The sequence below is a fragment of the Urocitellus parryii genome, chromosome 1 (assembly GCF_045843805.1).
Source record: "Urocitellus parryii isolate mUroPar1 chromosome 1, mUroPar1.hap1, whole genome shotgun sequence".
Lineage (NCBI taxonomy): Eukaryota > Metazoa > Chordata > Mammalia > Rodentia > Sciuridae > Urocitellus > Urocitellus parryii.
This window is the reverse complement of record NC_135531.1, coordinates 23,197,905-23,221,833: the sequence shown is the minus strand read 5'-3', so window position 1 is coordinate 23,221,833 and position 23,929 is coordinate 23,197,905. Positions and strand designations below refer to the sequence as shown.

The 23,929-nt window shown below is 39.7% G+C and overlaps 1 protein-coding gene across 6 annotated transcripts in view; it reads left to right on the top strand.

The window, feature by feature from the left end:
* Npr3 (natriuretic peptide receptor 3) overlaps window positions 1-23,929 on the top strand; it is a 67,178-nt gene that overhangs the window by 25,561 nt on the left and 17,688 nt on the right. For all 6 annotated transcript variants that reach the window (XM_026390166.2, XM_026390165.2, XM_026390164.2 and 3 more), the window contains one exon: window positions 11-177. In XM_026390166.2, the coding sequence (XP_026245951.2) occupies window positions 11-177 (167 nt within the window). The remainder of the gene's footprint in view (window positions 1-10; window positions 178-23,929) is intronic.

Here is a 23,929-nt window from a genome sequence, read left to right as displayed (position 1 = left end):
TCTCCCGTAGGAGATGGCTCATGGAAGAGAGGAGACAAACACGACTTTGAGGCTAAGCAAGCATACTCATCCCTCCAAACAGTCACTCTACTGAGGACCGTGAAACCTGAGTTTGAGAAGTTTTCCATGGAGGTGAAAAGTTCTGTTGAGAAACAAGGGCTCAATGAGGAGGATTACGTAAGTGCTTGATTATGAGCCTAGCCCTTCAGCATTCTGAAAACGGTCTTATAATTAAGTCAAAGGTGACAAAGGGTTCCATTCTGAACCATTCAGAAATTCCGAGTTCAGGTCTGAATGTCACTGTCTCTGTGTTTTTTTTTTTTCCCCTCTGGCCAATTTTCCTCCCTCCTTCCTCCACCACACCTCTATTATCTCTGCCCTTCACTTATACTTTTTCTGGAAGGAAAATTGCTTTTTTATGGGGGTCTGTAATGCTGAGCAGAATGTCTGCAGACGTCCATCACCTATTCAGCTAGAAGGGATCAGGAAAAGATGACCAAAAGAACACCCAGGTTCTGCATGCCTGATTTCTCCAAAGCATGGTGGCAGAAGTTATTTTTGGATTTGGAAGTCTCTTTTGGCAATCTGTCTCTGCTTTATGGTCAGCTGCTTCTTTTTCTTGTAGACAGTGCCCTTGCTCCCTTCTGCTGCAAGCTGCTGCTTTTTTAGGCTTCCCACTCCTGCAGTGCTGTTGTTACTATTGCATTCCTAAGAATGGACTGAAGTCAGAAGCTTAGCCAGGACTAAGGATTAAGCAGGGGAACTTGTGTAAGAACTGCTGAAGGCAGCCAGCTACACCTTCCTGGGTGTCTTTGTTTTACCATGTGTCTGAGGCGTCTGTGGTATCACCATGGCAAATCCTTTCTCAGAGCAGCAAGAACAGTGGGCCCTTGGGCTCGCTGAGTAGGTGTGCTGGTTTTCAAAACTGCTTCCTCTACACTACCCAAAACAGAAGCCTCCTTAATGATCAATGTATGGCTTGGATAGTCCCTGCCCAAGTTGGATCAGGACCAACTTTACAAGAGATGGTCACTTCCAAACAGGTCGTCTCCTAGAGTCTTTGTTGAAATATGACAGTGTGCTGGTATTGGCATCAGACAGAACTACACTCAGCCTGTATCTCACACTTCTGCATGTTGTGTGAGCTTGGACAAATTCCTCAGTCTCCTAGATCCAGACTGACACCTCACTGCTGGGAAAATGCAGATAATTGGTCTGATGCTTTTAGCACTATCTCTAGCAAAAAGTTGGAACTTAATAAATAGTGCCTCTGTTATAAACAGTTACTGTTATAAGATTATACCTGTCTTTATAAAAATTTGCTTAACAGCCGGGCATGGTGGTTTACACGTGTAATCCCAGAAGCTGGGGAGGCCGAGATAGGAGGGAGTTTAGTGAGCCCGCCTCAGCAGAAGTGAGGAGCTAAGCAACTCAGTGAGACCTTGTGTCTAAATAAAATCCAAAATAGGACTGAGGATGTGGCTTAGTGGTCAAGTGCCCCTGTGTTCAATCCCTGGTCCTAAAAAGAAAGAAAAAGAAAAAAAAAAAAAGAATATGCAATACAGAGAAATGCCTTGCGTATATTGCCCAGTTTTTCCCAAGAGTAACATTTTGGAATTTGGAAAATTATTTATAAGCTCACAACAGGATATTGACACTGATACAAAGCATTGGTCATACTCAGATTTCTCTCCTTCCTTCTTGGAATTAAAGCCAGGGGTGCTCTACTATTGAGCTACATCCCCAACACAAGGTCCCCCTCAGTTGCTGAGGCTTGGCTTGAATTTATAATCCTCCTGCCTTAGCATCCCATGTTGCTGGGATTACAGACATGTCATGTAATGTGCAATTGTGCCCGGCTCTCAGATTTCTTGTGTGCATGTGTGTGTATGTGTGTTGAGTTCTATGCAATTTTTTCACCTGTGTGATTTGGAGCTTCACATTTTATCAAATGCCTTTTCTACATCTATTGAGATAATTGATAGCTTTTTAAAAATTTGTTCTTTTTAGATATACATGACAGTGGAATGTACTTTGACATATTATACATACATGGAGTATAATTTATTCTAATTAGGATCCAATTCTTGTGGTTGTACATGATGTGGAGTTATACTGGTATTCATGTGCAAGGATAGGTTAGTTACGGCTGATTCCATTTACTATCCATTTACTGGCAAATGCCATAATTTCATAATTTCTTGATGGCTGAGTAATATTGCCTTGTGTGTGTGTATATATGTGTATGTATATATGTGTATGATAATCTATCACATTTTCTTTATTCATCTGTCGTAGGGCACTTAGATTGGTTCCATAGTTTGCCGTTGTGAATTAAGCTGCTGTACACATTGATGTGGCTGTGTCACTATAGTATGCAGATTTTAAGTCCTGTGGGTATAAACCAAGGAGTTTATTCTGTTATAAAATTGTAATGTGATGAATTGCATTACTAGATTTTTCCTAATTTTTGCCATCCGTATTCTCTCTGCCTTAAGACTTTAAGGGGCTGGGGATGTGGCTCAGGGGCTGGGGATGTGGCTCAAGCGGTAGCACGCTCGCCTGGCATGCGTGCAGCCCGGGTTCGATCCTCAGCTCCACATACAAACAAAGATGTTGTGTCTGCCGAAAACTAAAAAACAATAAATAAAAAATTCTCTCTCTCTCTCTCAAAAAAAAAAAAAAGACTTTGAGCTTCTCCCTCTCTCTCAGTTCATATTTTGGAGAGTATAAGTTTTAAAATATATATATCTTTTATTTTTTAGTTGTTCATGGACCTTTATTTTTTAAAATTTATTATGTGTGGTGCTGAGAATTGAACCTAGTGCCTCACACATGCTAGGCAAGTGCTCTACCACTGAGCCACCTCCCTAGCCCTGGAAGAGTGTAATTGTGGTCAATCCTCTACCTGTTTAGGTGGAACTCTTCAGGCTGGGCCATCTTAAAGGCTCTGGCAGCCTGTGAATCAGCTTTTTTGGGTCAAATATGTCCACTCCTGCTTTACTGAACTTTACTGGTTGGTTGAGCAGTGTGTGTGTGTGTGTGTGTGTGTGTGTGTGTGTGTGTGTGGTGTGGTAGAAGCTGGGAGTGCTTATGGCTGAGTTTCTATCAGGACTGTGAGTGTTACATGTGCTATAATCATCTAGTTACTGGTGCATGTCACCTTGTATATTCCTTTGGGTAACATTTTATAAGTACATTTTCCTTGTTTGTGAACCTGTTGTATCCATTCCAATACAACAAGCTTTAATGGGGCCAGTGGCTACCATTGGATGAATCATTGCCCAGTGGTTAAACACACAGGCTTGGAGTATCATATCCCTGGCTTTCTCTGTTACTAAGTAATTGTTTTTTTGGGCATGTTTCTGAAGCTGCCTTTAATAGTTTACTCACTATTAAACAAGAATGATATATATTTTTAAAAATGTATTAGTTCTTTTTAGTTATACATGACAGCAGAATCCATTTTGATATAGTTACACAAGCATGGAGTATGTCTTATTCTAGTTAAGATTCTATTATTAAGGATGTACATGATGGTGGGATTCACTGTGCTGTTTTCATATATGTACATAGGAAAGTTATGTCAGATTCATTCTATTGTCTTTCCTATTCCTACCCCATTTCCCTTCTCTCCATTCCCCATTGTCTAATCTACTGAATGTCTGTTGTTCTGCCCACCTCTGCCTTATTGTGGGTTAGCTTCCACATATCAAAGAAAGCATTAGGCCTTTGTCTTTTTGGGATTGACTTATTTTACTTGGCATGGTAGTCTCCAGATCCATCCATTTACTGGCAAATGTCATAAAGTCATTCTTCTTTATGGCTGAGTAATACTTCATTGTATATATATACCACATTTTCTTTATCCATTCATCTGTGGAAGGACACCTAGGTTGGTTCCATAGCTTGGCTATTGTGAGTTGTACTGCAAGAAACATTAATGTGGCCATGTTACTGCAGTATGCTGATTTAAAATCCTTTGGCTATATACTGAGGAGTGGGATAATTGGGTCAAATGGTGGTTCCATTCAGGTTTTCTGAGTAATTCCTATTCTGTTTTCCACAGCAGTTGCACCAATTTGCAGTCCAATTTATGAGTGTACCTTTCCCCCACATCCTTGCCAATGTTTATTGTTACTTGTATTCTTGATAATTGCTATTCTGACTAGAGTGAGATGGACCTCAGTGTAGTTTTAATTTACATTTTTCTAATTGTAGAGGATAATAATTTTTAATTGTCAAAAGTTGTTGATAGAGCTCAAGAATTGTATAAATAATAATCCACACTATTCCAGGACCTTAGTGAGGATTCAGAGGGTGGTAAGTACTCAGTGGTGTTTTTCTTACTTTCTTTCCTTACTCTCCAGGTCAAGTGAGTGATGCTCCTGCCTGCCCTGTGTCCCTAGTACTCCCCATATCCTGGTCAAATTCCACTTTCTCAGTATGTCCTCCCACACTGACTCACTTCACTCTAATCCCTTCTAGTAGAGCATATCTCTCAGGCATATCCCCATACCTTTGTGTAGGATTTTCTAGCCTTTGGTCTCTTCCACACCCTATGAGAACAGGAACCAGGTCCATGTCTGTTCACTCTTGGCATCCTCTTACTGTGTGTGTGGCACAGAGGAAGCAACTAATGAAAGAACTATTGTAACAATAGGAGCATCCTCAATCTGAAAATCCCAAATCCCAAATGCTCCCAAATATGAAGCTCTCTGAGCACTGACACAGCATCACAAGAGGGAAATTGCCTACCTTACCTTGTTCTCACCTGACTGTCACAGTTGAAATACAGGTGCACTAAAGATGTACAATCTTACCTTCAGACTATGGTGTAAGGTATATATGGAACATCAGTGAATTTCATAGTTAGACTTGGGTCCCATCCCCAAAATATCTCATCATGTATATGCCAAAAAAAAATTCAGAAATACTTCTGGACCCAAGCATTTCAGATTAGGGATACCCGACCTGTATTATGCTTATTATTTTGTTATCATTGAATCAGAAACATCTCAGATCCAACCCCCTTCTTGTCCAGTGATGGAACAGGGAGTGTGAGGTAGCCTTTCCAGATAGAACTGGGGAATCGCAGTCATCATAGCAGTGTGTCTGTCCACTGTGCTTAGCCTGTCTCAGGTACACAAAGCCAGGTGTTCATTTGCACTTGTACTGTGGGGGATGGCTATGGGGAGCAGTAAAAGGGCTCCACATGGAGGTCCTGGAGACAGTCTGGGGCTCATCAGAGTGGAAAGAAAAGCCCCACTGGAGAGGCCCTCAAGTATCAGAAGGGCTCCGGGCATGGCTTAGTCAAGTTTTTCCAAGTGCCTGCCTGACCTTCTCTAGTGGATTTTATTGGGTCGCCTACATGTGCAGTGGCTCCCACTCAAGGGCATCTTAATGGAGCTGCTTGGCCTCTGCCACACGAGCCTTTCCAATTCCAGAGCACTGGCATCTGGCTTTAGAATGTGCTGTGATGGCCAAGCCAAGATTAGTTGCATCCCCTCACTCCTGGGCCAGTGACTTTCTTTTTCCACTACATCAGTCTGACCCTTTAAACAACAAGGTGCCCAATAAGGAGGCAAACCCATGACCTGAGGATTAAGTGTCTCAGGCCCTGAGCAAGCCTGGCAGGGACCAGAAGCTGCAGCAATTCCTTCTTTTCCTTGCACCCACCTGCACAAATACACACTTTGAAGATGTCAGTTTCTTTTCACTCCTTTACACACTCAACGAAGTCTGGCTACGACTCTTTGTCTTCATCTGCAGTGACCTGTCATCCCTATTTTTTTCTGAAGTGTAAAATTTGTTTTCTTGATCATCAGCTGCTGTTGCTGGAGTGCTCCAGGGAGCATGGTTGTCAGCTTGCTTCTGAATAGTGAGTGGTACCATCAAGGGCAGGATCCTCACACCTACACATTCTTAAGTAGGCATATAAAATCTGTGGCCATGAGCTTCGGGAGTTTCTAAGAGCTGCATCCCCATGCCAGCACACATGTAAAACATCATTCACTGTGGTGTGATGCACTCTGAAACACTGATGGCACTCACGGAAGTGTGGGCACCAATTGTGGGGTATTGTGTGAAAATCTCCATTTTCTTAGGTAGATGAAATCAAAGGGCATGGGTTCACTACTTCTTCTTCTTTTTTTTAAAGAGAGAGAGAGAGAGAGAGAGAGAGAGAGAGAGAGAGAGAGAATTTTAATATTTATTATTTTTTTTTTAGTTTTCGGAGGACACAACATCTTTGTATGTGGTGCTGAGGATCAAACCTGGGCTGCACGCATGCCAGGCGAGCGTGCTACCTCTTAAGCCACATCCCCAGCCCCATGGGTTCACTTCTTTAGCAGGAGACTACTTTTCACATTCATCCAAGTTCCTATGAGCTTTGTCAGTGGACAAGGTTTCTTGTCCTAATTTGCATTATCTTGTCATAATTATGCACAAAACTTTGGGTATAAGTGTTCATGTGTGTACTTTTGGGGAAAAGAGTCAGTACTCCTCATCTGATTCTTACTGGGATGGTAGGTGTGGGTTTACTAATTGCTAATTGTATTTGAGAGAATAAAAGCAAACCACAAGTTGACTTTTAACAGTAGCAAAAAGCTGAGAATCACTGAACTAGATCATGACTGTTTAGCATACCACTGGCTCAGTTATTGTCCTGACCCTGTTTATTCACATGGGTAGGGGATGGTAACATTGTACAAACAGGGTTGCATTGAAAAAAATCACTCCCTGGAAAAGAAGGAAGAAACACATAAATGCTCAACTACTACCTCATCTTATATTAAAAAAATCACTTAGTTTTATTTCTGAGATTAAAGAGGTATTCATTCATTCATTCATTCCAGAATAGAGGATCAGCCCAATCTTTCCAATTCTATATTCTTGCTTTATGCCTTTAAAAGGTAGACTTAAATTTGTCCCTGCTGCTATTTCCCAGGCTAGACTGAGCCAACGTTGGAGACACTTTTTCCTCTCTGGCACCCTCTCTGGCTTCTCCTCCCTGTAAATCCCGCTCTTGGCCTTAACCCATTCTCCCTATTGTGTTTGGTATTTTTGAGACCCATTCACTGGCTGACCCTTTAACAGTTGGCTCTTCCCTCTCACGAAGCTCACCTTCTTTCCTTGACGTTGTTGTTTAAATCAGAATGATACATGAGTTTCCTGATTGAAAGGGCCCAACACAATGAGTGTAAAAAGCTTTGAATTAAAAATAACTCCATAGGACCATGAGAGTTATAGACAAATGTGAATTCTCTCTTGTCCTGTCCTTCTCTCCTTCCGATTCTCAGTCCTTTGGGGCAATAATCCTTCATGTTTTCATCTGATCTTTTTGCTCTTCCATATTTTTAAAATATTAGAGACATTATAAAATATTTGAATTGCTTTTTCCTCTTTTTTTGAGTTTTAAATTTCTTTTTAGATATATATGACAGTAAAATGTATTTTGACATATTATACACATATGGAGTATAACATATTTGAATTAGGATCCCATTCTGTATTGCTGTTTCTGATATTTTAATATTATCTCTTAATTTCCTAAAATGGGAAAATATTTACCTCTTTTACATACTCTTCCTCTGCCAAAACTACTTTTTACTCCCACTCACTCTCTCAATATTTTCCAATAACAGTTTCTGGTTAAAGAGATATTCACAAAATAAAATTTGAAGAAATGCTAAAAAAATCACATTCAGAAATTTTGTTATTATGATCATATAAATGTTCCATTTGTAATATCTGGAGCTAGGAATTGTGTTCCATGTAGTCCCAATCAGGAAAATAGAATTTAGGCCAGATAATTCAATGGAAGGATTTTTTTTTTTTTTGTACTGCTGGTTTGAACCCAGCAGTGCTTAACCACTGAGCTACATCTCCAGCCCTTTTTATTTATTTTTTAAAATTTTGAGATAGGGTTTTGCTAAGTTGCATAGGGCCTTGCTAAATTGCTGAAACTGCTTTTGAACTAGTGATCCTCCTGCCTCAGCTTCCTGAGCCACTGGGATTACAAGTGTGTGCCACTTTTACTTGGCCAGAAGGAACTTAATAGGAGGAACTTACTTTACGGTGCAGGAAGAGCTGCAAAAAGAAAAAAAGAGTAAGGCAAGCCAGAGATTAGCCACGGCAAAAAAGGTATTAGCACCCTAGAGCTGGAAGGCCCAAGGGCAAGAGAATTATTACCAGGACTCAAAAATCAGGGCTATCCATGGGAGCTAGGAGCATGGAGCAATACAGTCTCTTCTGGAGATGGGACCCAAGGCAGCAGGGATGAGGAAAAATAAGTACCCTGATTTCCTTCCCTACTGCCTCCATTTTCCCACCAGTTCTCATTGGAGCTGTTGTGGAGTGCTTGAGAAGCTCTGTGGGTATGGGTGAACCTTGTCTAGTGGTGTACTTTATGGTAGGTCATGTGTCTGTTCAAATGGTTATACCTAATAAAACCACTGGGAACTTGCTTCCCTTAGGTTGGTGAGTTTCACTGGAGAATTCTCCTTGGAGCCCTTCTTGAGGGTCCTAAGGCTGCACTGCATTCTGGGAGCCCTGGGAAGGGAAGTGTCTCCTGCCTTCAGGATTGCACACTTAGCACTTTAGCTCCTTTTGAGTTTCACATCTCAGCCAGTCTCCTTCAGGCCCAGGTACCCTCCTGATCACATCTCTCTGTTTTTCTTCAGCTCCAAATCGTTTGCCATTCTATGGCCTGCAACTGAACATGCAAACCCCAATGTTGGACACACAGATTAAATAATCGCAGTGTTCTCTGTCCAGTTTGCATCTATAAAGAACTGCAAGTGTAATTTTGCAAGCATAGAATTAGAGGCTACATTCAAAGAGTGGATCAAAACTTCTCTGACTTACATCAGAGACAGATTTTGGGGGGTGTTGTTTAAGGTGTTTTAGTTATAAAAAATGTGCAGAGTCCAATTTTTTAATGAAATAATGCTGCATCCTTAGTATTTTGGCTTTCAAATTCAGTTTTATACTTCTTAATGAGACCTCTGTTCTTGACTTGGGGTAGAATTTGGTAAATGCTGTTTTTATTTCTAACCAGGTATTCTGAGCAGGGGGTGATTTTATAACTTTGGATATTTGCTCGTTTGAGGTTAGCGGGCCACCCATAGCTTGTTTTTTCCTCCTTATTTAAAAGTTGAAAATTTAACTAATTAAACAAATATTCCAGCAGTGTCCAATGCACAGAAATATTGTCAGGGAGGTGGGACATGTCTTTGGACATTTCTTCTGTCCCAGGTCTCCCTCTGACACTCAGAAATGAAATGTGAGGCTGAGGAGTGTGTAGTTTATCTAACCAGAGACAGGGTTTAATAAATAATTGTTTAAAGAGGCCAGACATTACATTTTGGAAAGTCCAAGATGTTGAAAAACAACATTCTAATTTCCTTAAAGGAGGAAGAAGCCCAGCCACAATGCTTTTGAAACTAACTTGTATTTTGACACTGATTTTGCACAGAAGCTGTGTGGGAGGTGACATTATTTAAAAGTTATCAGGTCATCAATAAAATCTTGGCCAGACATTTAATCCCCTCTTGTCTTATATAATATCACTTAATTGGGACTGTATACTGAAAAAGTTAAAAGATAGTTATTCAGTTAAATTAATGAAAGAAAAAGAAAAAGCGATGCAAGCTGTATTTGCCTCACTTGTGGCGACACTACACAGACAAGCTTTTCTGCAAGAGCTGCTTCAGAATGCCGGGAGGCTGCCCTCTGCCCTGCTTGCCCTCACCCCTTTCTTTAAAACCAGCCAGGGAATAATTTGTCCAAATGAAAAGGCCCTTTCAGGCACTGGAGGGCTTTGCTAATTGTATTTGAGAGAATAAAAGCAAACCACAAGTTGACTTTTAACAATAGCAAAATCATGAGTTCACATGCCAGCATATTAATAAGATTAGCTCTATTGGGAAAATGTAATCAGATGGACAGAGGCAGTGCAAGAGGTTTTTTTCTAGCCAAAGAAATATTTTTCAGCTTTCCAAACACATTTAAATAAAGATGTATTGAAATGAAAAAAAACCTTCACTTTACTTTTCTTGAAATAAAGGAGAAAATTGCTTTAAATTGTTTGTCCATGGAACATTTAAATAGCTTTCATTGTGCTATTTAAATGTTTCATGAGTATTTGAAGAGCTTGGAAATATCCTAATTAAAGTGTTTTTTGGTTTGATTATAAGTAAATATTCATTGTGCTTGTCACATGGTGGTAGGTGTGGGTTTACTAATTGCAAGAAAAACTGGTGAACTGGTATAATCTCTAAGTACTTAGTGAAGAACCACAGTGCTCATGAAAAAAGACTTTCCCCAGCAGTAAGCTTCATTTTGTCCTTTTGAAAGACAGTCACTAATTTGTTGTTGTTGTTATGTGTAGTGATGTAATTAATTTGAGTTAGAAAAATATTTTGCAGGGGCTGCAGTTGTAGCTCAGTGGTAGAGCGCTTGCCTAGCACATGTGGGGCACAGGGTTCAACCCTCAGCACTATATAAAACTAACTAAATAAATAAGGATATTAAAAAAAGAAAGATATTTTGTAGTGGTGACAATTATGTCACAAGTATGCATGACTAGAATAGCAATGCAGTGTGGAAATATGTTTCATGATCAAGAAGCTAAACTATTTTATTTCCCTTTCCCCCCTTTTATTGTCACTGCTTAGAAAAGAAGAGCATTTCAGCTCACTCATATTTACCAACTTTTTTACAATTGAAATACAACTTAATTTTTTTCCCCAGAATGGTCAGATCACTTCAAATATGACATGTGACCAGTTTAGCTGGTGCAAGAACACACATCAGCCTTAATAATTATAGCCATGAGTGTTAAGTGAAGGAGGCCAGCCAACTGATGGAGGGTGAACACTCGGATTCCTTGCTTCTCCTTTTCTCCCTCCTTCCAATTCCCACGCATCTCAGGGTCTCAGCATCCTTTTTTCTTTAGTTGGTGAAGATCTTAGGGCTGCAGTAGATCAACTTTACCAGAATGTTGTATTGAAAGGAGGAACCTGGAAAAAGTAGCCTAAAAGCAAGTGAATCTAAAGGTGGTGTTTTGCTGTCTAGTAGAGGAGACGAGATAGTAACCCTCAAATGCCAGGATTTCCTCCTTCTGCAGGGGAGCTCTACTCATGAATATGTTGTTCATCATAGCACCCGATGGCTAGGGTGGTGTGGTACTTTCAAAACTTGAACTCTCTTCCATGAGAGTTTGCATATAACTCACAGACCAGCAACGAAATAACTGCATTTCAGATCATTTGACAGGAACCAGAAGGGAACTCCCAGGTATTGAGCCTTCCAGCTTGGAAGTAATGTGGCCGCTGCCAGCTACCTTGGCCACTGTACTCACAGAAGACTCTGGTGTTTGATGCTGACAGCAGCCACAGGTTTTTAAAGTCTCAGGGCAGAGTTATGGTTCATAAGGCCTAGCCAGTGATGCTGCCATCCATGTGGGTAGATGTGGTGAAGGAGCCCAACACAGTGGTACAATAAATATTAATTGATGGGCATTAAAACAATTGATGACCCCCAGGCATCTGATCCTGTGTGCCAGAGACTTCATTCTGTTAAATGGAGAAAACCACACCAGTTGCCCTTGGAAGTTATGAAAAATGATTGTAAAGGAGTTTTAAAAGCTTAACTGTGTTGAGTGACAGTGTCCAAAGAAAACAGCCCTGTCTGCTGCAAGAACATCCCTGTGGCCCTGTAAGGAGTGTGTAGTAGCAGTTTTAAATGACATCCTTCTTTGGGTCCAGCCAGTTGTTAAAAGAGAGGAACTGGGATGATATATTCCTGGGGATTCAACCCTCTTAACTGGTTATGAAATCTGAAAGTAGCTTGTACTTTAGGAAATTATTTTGGAATTGATATTTATCTTCTGACATTTTCCCCCTGCAGTGAACTTGCTTCATTTTATAAAGATCTAAAAACCTTACCCCTGCAGGCTATGATTGGAGGTGGGGATTTTATTTTTTTGTGATATAGTGAACAATTTGACTTTTGGCACTAATTTGAGGATCTTTATTATTTCTTCTGTCTATCTCTGTGTGGGTTAAAGAATAAATCTGAAGTCTGATAGATGTGTCTCTATCCTATTTTAGAGATCTTAAGGGGATTTAATTTCTTTTTTTAATATATTATTTTTAAAGAGAGAAAGAGAGAAGAGAGAGAGAGAGAAAATTCCTCAATATTTTATTTTTCAGTTTTCAATGTACACAATATCTCCTTTTTAAAAATTTTTTTATGTGGTGCTGAGGATCGAACCCAGCGCCCCGCACATGCCAGGCGAGCACACCACTGCTTGAGCCACATCCCCAGCCCCATAATTTCTTTATTAATAAGCAGTCTTTATGAGATTGGCATACTAATTCTCCCATTTTCACCATACAAATTATATGCATTTAAATTTTAGGCCATTTTTCATTTTTTGGTGACATATTTATGGCTTCTGTAGGTCCAAGAATTCCTTGAGCTGAACAGATTTTAGATTTAGTTCATTTACTTGGTGTCCTCTAGGAGCAAATATATTTTTCTGACCTCTTGACCAAGGTATAGCCATGCATGTGCAGTCAGGCCTGAAGATGGTTGTTGTTTGACCCTCTGTGCACACAAGCAAGCTTGCTGAGCTCCTCCTTTGGGTAAAGATTGTGTAGGTAAGGACAACTCAGTGCCTGAGTAGTGGCTTTTGGTGGATCAAAACAGAAGGGAGGGGAGGGGATGGGATATGGGGATAGGAAAGATAGTAGAGTGAAACAGACATTATTACTTTATGTGACTGCATGACCAATGTGATTCTATAACATGCACACTGAGAAAAATGAGAAATTATATCCCATCTATGTATGATATATCAAAGTGCATGAAAGCATTCTACTGTCATGTATAACTAATTAAAACAAAAAAAATACCAAAAAAAAAAAGAGATGGGATCAAATGAGCCTCTTAAATGAAACAAAAAGGAATCCAAGCTTAGAAATAGGAATGGATTAGACCCATTTAAGGAATAGTGCAACAATTCAGCTTGAATGGAGCGATTCCTTAGGACGATACATTGGAAAAATCTCTCTCTTTTTTTGAAGTGTGCTTCTCCACTGGCTGCACCCACACTGTGGTCTCCCAGTTCTCTGTCTACATTGCTGTGTGCGGCTGCTTCTTAGATAACTCCTCCTTTCTGCTTGCAGCACAAATGCTGGTATTTCCCAAAGTTCTTCCTTCTCTCTCTCTCTCTCTCTCTCTCTCTCTCTCTCTCTCTCTCTCTCTCTCTCTCTCTCTGTCCTCACTGTTTCTGGGCAATATATGTGCCTGTGCGGGTTGATCACCTCTATGTGGATAACACCTACATTTATGTCCCTGGCTCCAGCCTCTCTCCTAAGTAGTAGGACCTACTGACTCATAATCTGCCTTTGAACAAGATCCTCAGGGGATCTGGACGCACATTAAAACCTGAGAAGCATTGATTGAGAGTGTGTGTCTGAGTGTGAGTTGATAGTATGTGTCATAGTAATAGCTGTCAGGAAACCAAGAAGCTATGGTGTTGAATGCATGGATAGTGGACCAGGACATTGAGGTGGCCCACTATGGCTGTGGTGCCAAGAAAGAATGTGAGTTACTGCAGTCCTTCTTGATGCATACCTCCTGCCCTGGGATTGAGGAAAGGCCCTTGCACAAGGTAATAGTGGTATTTGACATAGACTTTTTGATGTGTCTGTTTTTTTAGACACTTTTTTTTTAGTTAATATGTTTTCTCTTTTAAATTTTGTTTCTCTACTCTTTTTGTAAAAATGTTTTTATTAGTGCATTATAGTCATACATAATATTGGGGTTCATATTGACACAATCATATATACATGTGATATAATTTGCTCCACTTCAGTCCCCGAGGCTTCCTCTTTTCTTCTCGTTCCCTACTCCACTTCCCTTCATTTAATGGTGTTCCTTCTATTTGTTTATAGTTTTTTAAAAAAATTAGTGCTTTATAGATATACATAAAGGTGGAATTCACTGTGATATATTCATATGTGTTCATAGCATAGTTTGGTCAATTTAATTCCACTGCTCCTCCCTTTTCCCTTTCCTCTTCCCTCCCCCTCTATCCCCTTTTTCTATTCCACTGGTCTCTCTTCTATTTTCATGTGTCTTAACTCTTTTTTTAAAAAAAAATTATTTTGGATGTTGATGGACCTTTATTTTATTCATTTATTTATATGCAGTGCTGAGACTCAAACCCGGTGTCTCACACATGTTAGGCAAGTGCTCTACCACTGAGGCACAACCCCAGACCCATGTGTCTCAACTCTTAAAAAATTATAGCTGTCCCTTAAATAATGAGCATTGACTTTATCTCAGTGAGTTTAATGAGACTAAGCCTTTTTTTTTTTGGATTCATGTCAGATTTACAATTTTTTCAGCAACTTGAAGCTGACTTTAACAACCCAATATCCAATATTACCTCCCATTCTTTTTTTATCCTGGTAGTAAAAAATTGTGTTTGCTAGGCAAAACTTCCTCATTCCCCTTCTTCCTGATGTGCAGATAACATCTTGGCAATCTTTATATATAATCAAGAAGTCAGATTTAAGTCTTCTAAAGAAGAGGCTGGTATCTTTGGCTCTCTGAGTGTGAGTTAGGTGTTTAGGGAGGAGTTTCACTTGATCCGTTCATTAGCTGATGCTGAAGGTGCTTGTTTGGAGTCAGGCAACTTTGGTCTTTGTTGCATTCTCCCCTCCTCTCTACAGCACAGTGGGCAAATCAGGCAACTGTTGTGGATTCAGTTTTTCATTTGCACAATAGAGTTTTTGGACTTGATGAGCTCCCAGTTCCTTTCCAGTTGTGCAGTTTGTGATTCTGTAATTCTTTTGGACTGCTAAGATAAGAATGCCTATAAGGTTAAGATAATGCATCTCTGTAAGACGTGTGCACTCAGGAGTCTCTTGTTTTGTGGCCAGTGTATTTATTAACCTCAGGTCATTATTCCACCTTTCAAAATATTGAGAATAGCTTCATGATTCAAATAATGATACATCTGTATCCAGAATCTGTATCTAGAATACCCTGCCTAGTTGAGGTAGCTTTCTTAAGAGAAACAAGTCTCTGCACATTAGGAGAGTATGTACGCCCTAAAGATTTTTAAAAATAATTAGAATGTCTTTAAGTTGCTCAAGAGAGTGGAAGAAGTTTGAAACAGGCTAACAAGATCCAGCTCTTCAAAAAGATATCATAAGATGTAGCATTATCCAACCTTGTGAAGATTATGGGATATTCTTTAAAATTGGAGACTTAAGGGAGTTCTCAAACTGTAAACTTGAAGTAATACTTTAAGGATAGTTAAGAAGAATTGCTGGTTCTCCTGATAATTAGTAAGGATATGAAATTTATTATTGCATAGTTTCTAAAGACTATTTTAAAATGGGTTGCAGAATGTTTTAGATCAGTTCATTATGATGGGTCCCAAATGGGACGGAGGGGCATTTGGTATGTTGCCTTATTTATTTTAGGTTGATATTTGAGATCTGTAAGTGTCCGTTTAAAAAAATTATTTTGGTTCAGTGATATAGAAACATAGTACTGAACTGAACAAAATATAAATGTTGACTTTAATATCATTATATATTTTCCTATGTTCTAAGTGCACTCCCTGACTGTGGGAAAGCATCCAGGATTTTTGGTTGTTCATGTAGGGAACTGATTAACAAAAATACTTTAAAAAATAGCATATTTCAAAATATGTTCTCAGGTAGAGAGAGAGCCAGGTTCCCATCACTCAGCTCCTGCGGTTGTCAGTTCTAACTTCATCTGTGTTTTCCCATCCTCATTCCAAACAGATCAAGACATCGGTTGTTCCATCTGTAACTATTGTAGTATGTGTCTAAAAGACTTTCTATTATCTTGTCAAAATAGAATTTATATATAGTTAGCTGCATAGATCTTAGCTGTAGAATTTGGTTAGCTCTAGTAAACTTATAAATTCTTAAAAGCAGCACCTCATTCAAGATCTAGGACATTTGCACAGCCACATGCATTTCCTTTGTGTTACTTCCCACCATCCCCCTAAGCAAGCGGTTTTCTTAATTTTGCCAGTTCTTGAACTCATAGAGCACATACCTTATGAGTGGAATCATACATTAAATGTTTTTGTGTCTGGCTTCCTTCACCCCATATGCTGTTTTGAAGATTTTTGCCTGGTGTTGCATATTATTGTAGTGTGTTCTTCTTCTTTTTAAAAATTGCTGAATAATATTCCATTGTATAAATATACTACAGTTAGTTTATTCTTCTGGTGGTTTGTAGGTGTAGGTTTGTGTGTGTGTGTGTGTGTGTGTGTGTGTGTATGTGTAAAACTGTGGTATATTTATACAATGGAATGTTATTATTGTTATAATATAAAATAATAACATAAATATTATTCCCCCTAATTTGGGATTTTCATGACTAAAGCCACAATGAGAATTCTTGTGGACATATGCTTTCATTTCTATCAAGTAAATATCTGGGAATGAAATTGCTGGTTATAACATAATGCATGTTGAATTTTATAAGAAACTGCCAAAGTAGAACCATTTGACATTCCACCAGCCATGAATGAATGAGAGTTCCATGACGCTTCTGCACTTGTTCTTGCCTGCATCCTAATGTTAGCTATTGTGATGAATGTGAATATCATCCTGTTGTGGTTTTAAATTGTACTCTGCCGATGATTAGGAATGTATAGCCTTTTTTCATATGCTTCCTGGTCACTTCACTTTGTGTCTTCTGCTGTGTTTTAAGTTGGGTTATTTGACTTTTTGTTATTGACTTAAATTTTTTTTTTAATATTCTGGATATAAGTCAGATATATATGTATTGGATATTTTCTCTCTTGCTTTTTAATATTTTTAATGGCACATTTCAATGAGAAATTTTCTATTTAGATGAAATCAATTTCTTTTATGTTCAGTCCTTTTTTTGGTATTGTCTTTAATAACAACTTGCCAGCACCGACATCACAGTGATATTCTCCTGTTTTCTTTTAGAGCTTTATAAAAGTTTTAACTTTTGTTCAGGTCTGTGATCTATTACAAATGAGTTTTTGTATCTGCTGTGAGCAAAGAATCAAGGTTTAATTTTTATCTGTCTTTTTTTGTCCTACCACCATGTCCTGAAGACTTTATTTTTTTCCATTGAATTGCTCAGCTACCTTAGTCAAAACTCAAATGACTGTTTGTGATTTTTAGACTCTACTCTGTCCCATCAGTCTATCTGTTTTTATACCAATTCATGGTAAATACTGAAGCTTTATAGTAATATTGAAATCTGGTGGGGCTGGGGATGTGGCTCAAGTGGTAGCATGCTTGCCTGGCATACGTGTGGCCCGGGTTCGATCCTCAGCACCACATACAAACAAAGATGTTGTGTCCCCGAGAACTAAAAAATAAATATTAAAAAAATTCTCTCTCTCTCTCTCTCTCTCTCTCTCTCTCTCTCTCTCTCCTCTCTCACTCTCTCTTTAAAAAAAAAAAGAAATCTGGTAATGTAAGTTCTCTAATTTTTTTTTCTCTTTCAAGGAAGTTTTGCCTATTCTAAGATATTTCCTTTTAATGTATAAATATTAGAATTGACTTTCCAATTTCTTTAAAAAAAACCTTCCTGTGATTTCTGATCTGGATTATATTGATCTATAGAACAATTTTGGAGAAAATTTACATCTTGAATATATTGGTTCTTCTAATCCTTGTACTTAAGATATTTCTCCATTAATTGGGCCTTCTTTAATTTCTATCAGCAATGTTTGAAGTTTTCTGTGGGGAGGTCCTGCACTTTTTGATTATTATTATTATTTTTTGATAATAACCTTATGTCTTTTGATGTTGCAAATAACCTTATGTCTTTTGATGTTGCAAACCAAAATAAAATAACCTCATTTCATTGTTTGTTGCTAGTTTACAGAAATACAACTTATTTTGGTATACTGACATTGTATTGTTTGTTTGTTACGCTGGCGTATTTTCTACTGATGCATCGTCACAGACTCTTCTGCAGTCTGGATAGGCTTTTAAGCCTGTTTAGTGAATCTTTCCCTTTTCAATATTGTACTTTTCAATTCTGTAATATTCATTTGTTCTTTTTTATAGCTTCCATTTCCCTGCTGAAATCCTTCATCTGGTAATTTTTGTTTGTTTTTTCTTTAGGTTATTAAACACTTGATAATAGCAACTTTAAAGAATTTATCCTAGTTCCAGCATTTGAATCATCTCAGGGTCACTTTCTAGACATTCTCTTCTTTACTACAGGCCAACTCCCTGCCCCTGCACATATAGTAGTTTAAACTTTTATGCTGAATGTTAGTCTTAGGATGAATCCTTAGTCTTTGGACATAGCCTTGACTTCCTAGGGTGCCCTTGGTTCCCAAGAGTCTCTAACTTGGTGGTATTCAAGCTCCAAACTATCTTGATTGCAGAAGATCACAGCGCCAACTTTCCATTGGTCTTCCAGCCTTCCATTGAACTTACAGGTATTTCCTCTGGGCGTGGTGCAGGTTAGGATCAGCCAAAGGTAGATGAAGTTTATAGACAAAAGGTATTCCCCTTTTGGGGATTTTTCCCCCCAGAAGTTATTCCCTGAACTTATGCCCTCTGTGTTTGTTCTCAATTACATCCTGAACTCAAAAGCCACAAATCCTGTCACTTTCTGTTTGAGTCCCATCTACTCCTTGCTTCTTGGACCAGGGAGGAAAATCCATGTAAGTTTAGTTCCATGCAGTGTGGCTCTGCCTTTCAGGGGCCACATATATTGCAACTATATTACTTTTGGTCACTTCCTAGAGCTTTTTTTTTAAAAAAATTTTGTCTTGAGTATATAATGGTAATTTTGTAGCATTAACTGGGTACAGACTATTCTGCTACTACTAGAACTCTCTTTAAAAATACTATTATCACACCAAAAAGTTGACAATAATTCCTTAACTTTATCCATAAATGATGTCCAAAATGTAGGAAATTAAGTTTCTTGTGAGGGAGATGAAATTTAGCTTGATCTCAAATTATTGATGGAAAAGATTTCTCAAGCAAAAATTGATCTTTCTCATCCACAGATTGAGATTGTTAGTTTCAGGATGTGCTTCTCTTAATAGCCTGAAAACCTTACCCATGGCAATAGCTCCTGAACCAATTTTATGGCAAACTGAGCTGGTAAAGAGCAAAGAAGGCCTTTGAGCATCTAGAATAGAAATGTGATTTATTAATTTTATCACAGGAGAGTCTCTCAAATCCTCATTTAGACCTGATTTACCCTTTTTGATTTGTTTTGAGATGGTATCTTGCTATGTTGCCCAGGTCTGCCTTGAACTCCTGGGCTCAAGTAATCCTTCTGTCCCAGCCTTCTGAGTAGCTGGGACTACAGATATATGCCACAGTGCTTGGTTTATTCTTACTTTTGCTTTTCTAACTTTTTTTTTCTTTGGTGCTGGGAATTGAGCCTATGCCTTCACCCTAGGGAAGCACTTTATCACTGAGCTAAACCATCAGCCCTACCCTTATATTAAGTATGGCTATAACACGCCTTGCAATTTCTTTATAGAACATTAATATTAGCAAGCGAGAGAGAAGATTGCAAGCTAGAGGCAGGCACAGACAGAGTAGAAGGAAGTGACAGGTGGTAATGGAGTCACCTTGAGTGCAGTTTCTGAATTAGATGTGGGTCTGAGTCAGATATACTTATGGTATTGGTTGTGCATCCCGAGCTTATGCAGTGTCAGGGTGCCCAGGCATGAAAAAGCATTACATTGGTGAGGTAATCCCAGCTACTCAGGAGGCTGAGACAGGAAAGTCGCAAACTTAAGGCTAGCCTGAATAACTTAGCAAGAACCTGTCAACAACAACAACAACAACAACAATAATAGAGGGTTGGGGATGTAACTCAGAGATAAAGGACTGGCCTAGCATGCACCAGGCCCTGGCTTTAGTCCTCAATATAGAGGGGAAAAGTGCAGAATCAATGAGTGAAAACACAAGTTTGCACTAAGGGAACCTGAAGAAGCAAGGAAGACCTTGGGTGGTTCAGAGTCTTCAGCAGGAACAAGTTTGAGTGGCTCATAGAAGGTTGTGTGAGGGTCCTGGGAGGAAATAGAAGCCAGTCTTACAGAAAATGGAAGAAACCTAATAAAGGAACTATTAGCAGAGATACTTGTGGGATTGAAGAAAACCAGGAAAGGATGGCAGAGAACTCCAAGGCTTACAAAAGAGGAACCTGGAATTTGCTCATGTCTGGATTCCATGTGACCCCTGTGCTCAGCCTCTACTGCCATCCCAGTCATTATGGGAGGTGAATGAGGGGTCATGACTTAATGATCTCCCAAGACAAGTTTTCTTTAATAAGCTATTTTTTTCTAGATTATGAGAGAGAAGAAAAATCTATCTGCAGGCAGCTCTCTCTAGGCTGTAAGATCTGTTAATTTGCTATTCAAGGGCATTGCTATATGGATGGAGCTGATCCCAGGATAGAGACAGATGTTAGGGAAACTTAGAGCAAACTCCTACCCCAGGAAGTCGTAACTTCAACTTGGGAAGAAAGAAGGCTGCCAAGCACAGAACCATAGGTGGAGATCTCAGCTCTCTCAACCTAACTGCCCTGTGCATTTCTCAAAGTTCAACTAAGATAAAGGGGCGGATGCTTAGTTTAATTCCCTCAAAGCTAAAAAAGTCATCTATAAAAGCCCAACTGTGAATTCCACGAAGATAAGTCCAGTATAGAAAAGCAGATGTGGGGATGTCTATCAGCATGAGTGAGGCCCCCTAGGTTTGGTGTTAAGGAGTTGGGTGATATCACTTGATACATGACGGTTTGCAGTTATTACCCTAAATTGTAGACTTCTGATTTTATGATTTAAAAGGAAATTGAATGAAAGCAGATGCTTTGTTTTTGAAGAAGAGAAGTTGCATGTAAAGTGTTCAACAGATGTAGAAATTCTTTGACATTTTGGCTACCGGTATAGCATTCCTAGGCCACATCTGCTGTCTTCCATCTCCAGTGGTCCAGGAGAGCTGGACAAGGTTCATATGCAGGGCCTTTTTACTAATTGGACAATGTAATGCTGTCATCATTGGCTTTTAAGGAGGAAGGTCAGGTCATGGACTTTTGCTTGCTCTCCATCAAAATTTTGCTTTCCCCATCTGCCCTTCAGCTGAATGGGAGGTTAAAAGTCATGTCATTTTCAAAGAACTCTTAAGGTATTCTGCCCAAACCCTCTGCTTCCCTCTTCTGCACTGAGAACCACTGGTTTGTGGCAAGGAAGATAGATTCACCAAGTGATACATGTGAGTTCATGTGTATACCACAAGCAACACGCTTTGTATACCACAAGCAACATGCTGGACCTGCCTTGCCTTCCTTTGAACTCTGGTAGTGTTCTTCTAGGACCTTCTATCTCACAGCTTCACAGGCTTCCTCAGATATGCATGTGTCCTCATGTGACATGTCACTCCCTTTTTAACAACATCTGAGGCATGCAGCAGCCTTTGCTCTTATTTGTTTGGAATATAAGCATTGAGAAATTCATTTAAACATGAATTTGCCACCTCCTTCACAGGAATGAAGAAGATGCTGTCCAAAGTCACTGATAGAAGCCAAGTCACGAATGCCAACTCTTTATGCTCAGTTAAAAAACAAAAACAATCCCCACCTCAAGATGTCTATTCAGCTTTTGCTGTGATAGGGAATTTTCAAAAACTCTAATAAGGAGATGTGGCCGGCAGGCACTATTAGGGATGAAGGCCCTCATGCATGCACTTCGAAGCATGCAGCCCACCTCTGTGTGTACAGAGCAGCTGTCAGTCCACCTCTGTGTGTGTACAGAGCAGCTGTGCTATCTGGTACAGGTTGCAAACTGTATTGTCCTCTTAATGTAGCTGTTCAGTGGCTATCAGAGGAATGGCTGCCTTTAGGAACTTGATGACCTATGGCTAGTGATGGTAAGGGAGAGCTTTCTGGCTAGAAAAGATGCTAAATGCTAAAACAAGTTACTCAGGTGAGGGAATCCCGTTTTCTGTGATTGGAAATAATGGCATGATCTGTGTTAGTCAGAACTTAGAGGATCAAGTGATGTTGTGTCCAGAGGCAGGGGGACACACCAGATGACCTGATTCCTTTCGGCTTGGAGGCCCAGTGGAAAGTGTTCCTAAGACAACTTAATACTCTGGTTTTTTTTTTCCTCTCTCTCAGTTCCTCCCCTTAATTTGCACTTCCAATTTTCAGTGTCTGTAATGTGCTAACGGGCTTTCCTCCCACTAAAAAAACACGTGTAGATGTGAAAATGTTCTCCTCGAGAAAAGACGGTCTCTAGGGTTTTGCTTCTGGCTTGAGGTCTTATGAGGTAGGTGTTATGAAACCTCCTCCGCAGCGGGCTAGGGTGCCAGCAAACCTCGGCAGGGTCAGCAGCTCACCTGCTAAATTTGGCAGGAGAGGGAGACACTCAGCCACTTTGAGAGGAAAGGAGGTAAATGTTGCGATGCTCTTACAAATCGAGATAGACCGAGTTTTCAGACCTGAGCTTGTGTTCAGGGCTTATCTATCCTCTTCTTTTATGTAACCTGTTGGACAAATAATCTAAGTGCATCCTTCTCAGGCAGATAATTGCTTTTCCCATCCTGGATTGTACAGGGCGTATCAAGAAGGGAGACAAAGAAAGGTCAGACAGAGTGGGGCTGGGGCACATGTGTGGAGTGTCAGGTGGCCAAGGTCAGTGTTGAGGATTTTGAGAACAGGACAGGAGGAGAAGGAAGGGAGGTGGGCAGGTGAGGCCCACTTGTACTTTACAATTTAAGCTGGCGTATTCTAGGTACCCCAGGATCCAGGAGCTTACAGAGCACAACACTTGAGTACAGAACCAGGGAGACTGAGAAGAGCAATGCTCTTTTGGTCTTCCAAACAAGGAAGGGATTAAACTAGGGCTTTTCTAAGAGGCCTGCATTTTTGTGATTCCATGACTTCCTCTGTAACATCACCAAAGAGAAGACGGAGCTTTGGAAAAAGAAGTATGGCTTCAGAATTAAGTGACACAGCCAAAGTCTACTTGTCAAAATTCATCTGCATGCATGCTTTCTCAAACCCTGATGACTTCAGGGCCTGAGCAAAAATTTCACATTCCTTTGGAAAATTGAGTTAGCACAGCCAAAGCAGCAGAAAATTATCTTTGACCAGTAGATGTTATTTCTGTATCTTTTTTTTTTTTTTGGTCCAAGAAAATAATGGCCCTGGGACATAAGCTTGATGGCCAACATTACCAGTGCTTCACTGTCCCAGGGACTGTTTCAGGTATTCTATGGGCACTAGTTCATTGAAGCCCCGGAAAAGCCCTACGAGGTTCTAACTCCTGCTTAAGGGATGGGAACACTAAAGATTGGAGAGCATAAGTGACGTCAGGGCTGGGCCTGGACTGTGGCTGCAGCCAGCCATCTCGGCTCTCCTATGAACCTGCACTCTATCTCACCCTCAGCTCTCCCGGCGGGTCAGTGCGATTGACCAACTTGGGCTGCACCCAGGGCAGAATCAAGGTTATGGCCATGAGGAAGTAAGAGGACATCAATGAGGAGCCATAGTTTCTACTAAGTGTTAGATGGTTTGATGGGATCTGTCATGCCTGTGAGTGAGTCACTTACTTCCTATGCTCCTTTTGGAATGAGAAGCTAAGCAGGATCCCTGGTTTGTGACTATCCATCTCTAGGTAGCTAAAGCCAATAGCAGGTGCTGATTCTGTCAGATACTATTTGAAGTCTTACATTCACTAATTCTTTTTTTTTTTTTGAAACAGAACTTAGTTTAATTGAACTTTTCCCTAAAATCATTAGATGAGAATATGTTTGACTTGTAGAGAATCTTATTATTCTCTTTTTAAAAATTTTAAATTTGTTCTAATTAATTATTAGAATGCATTTTGACACATTGT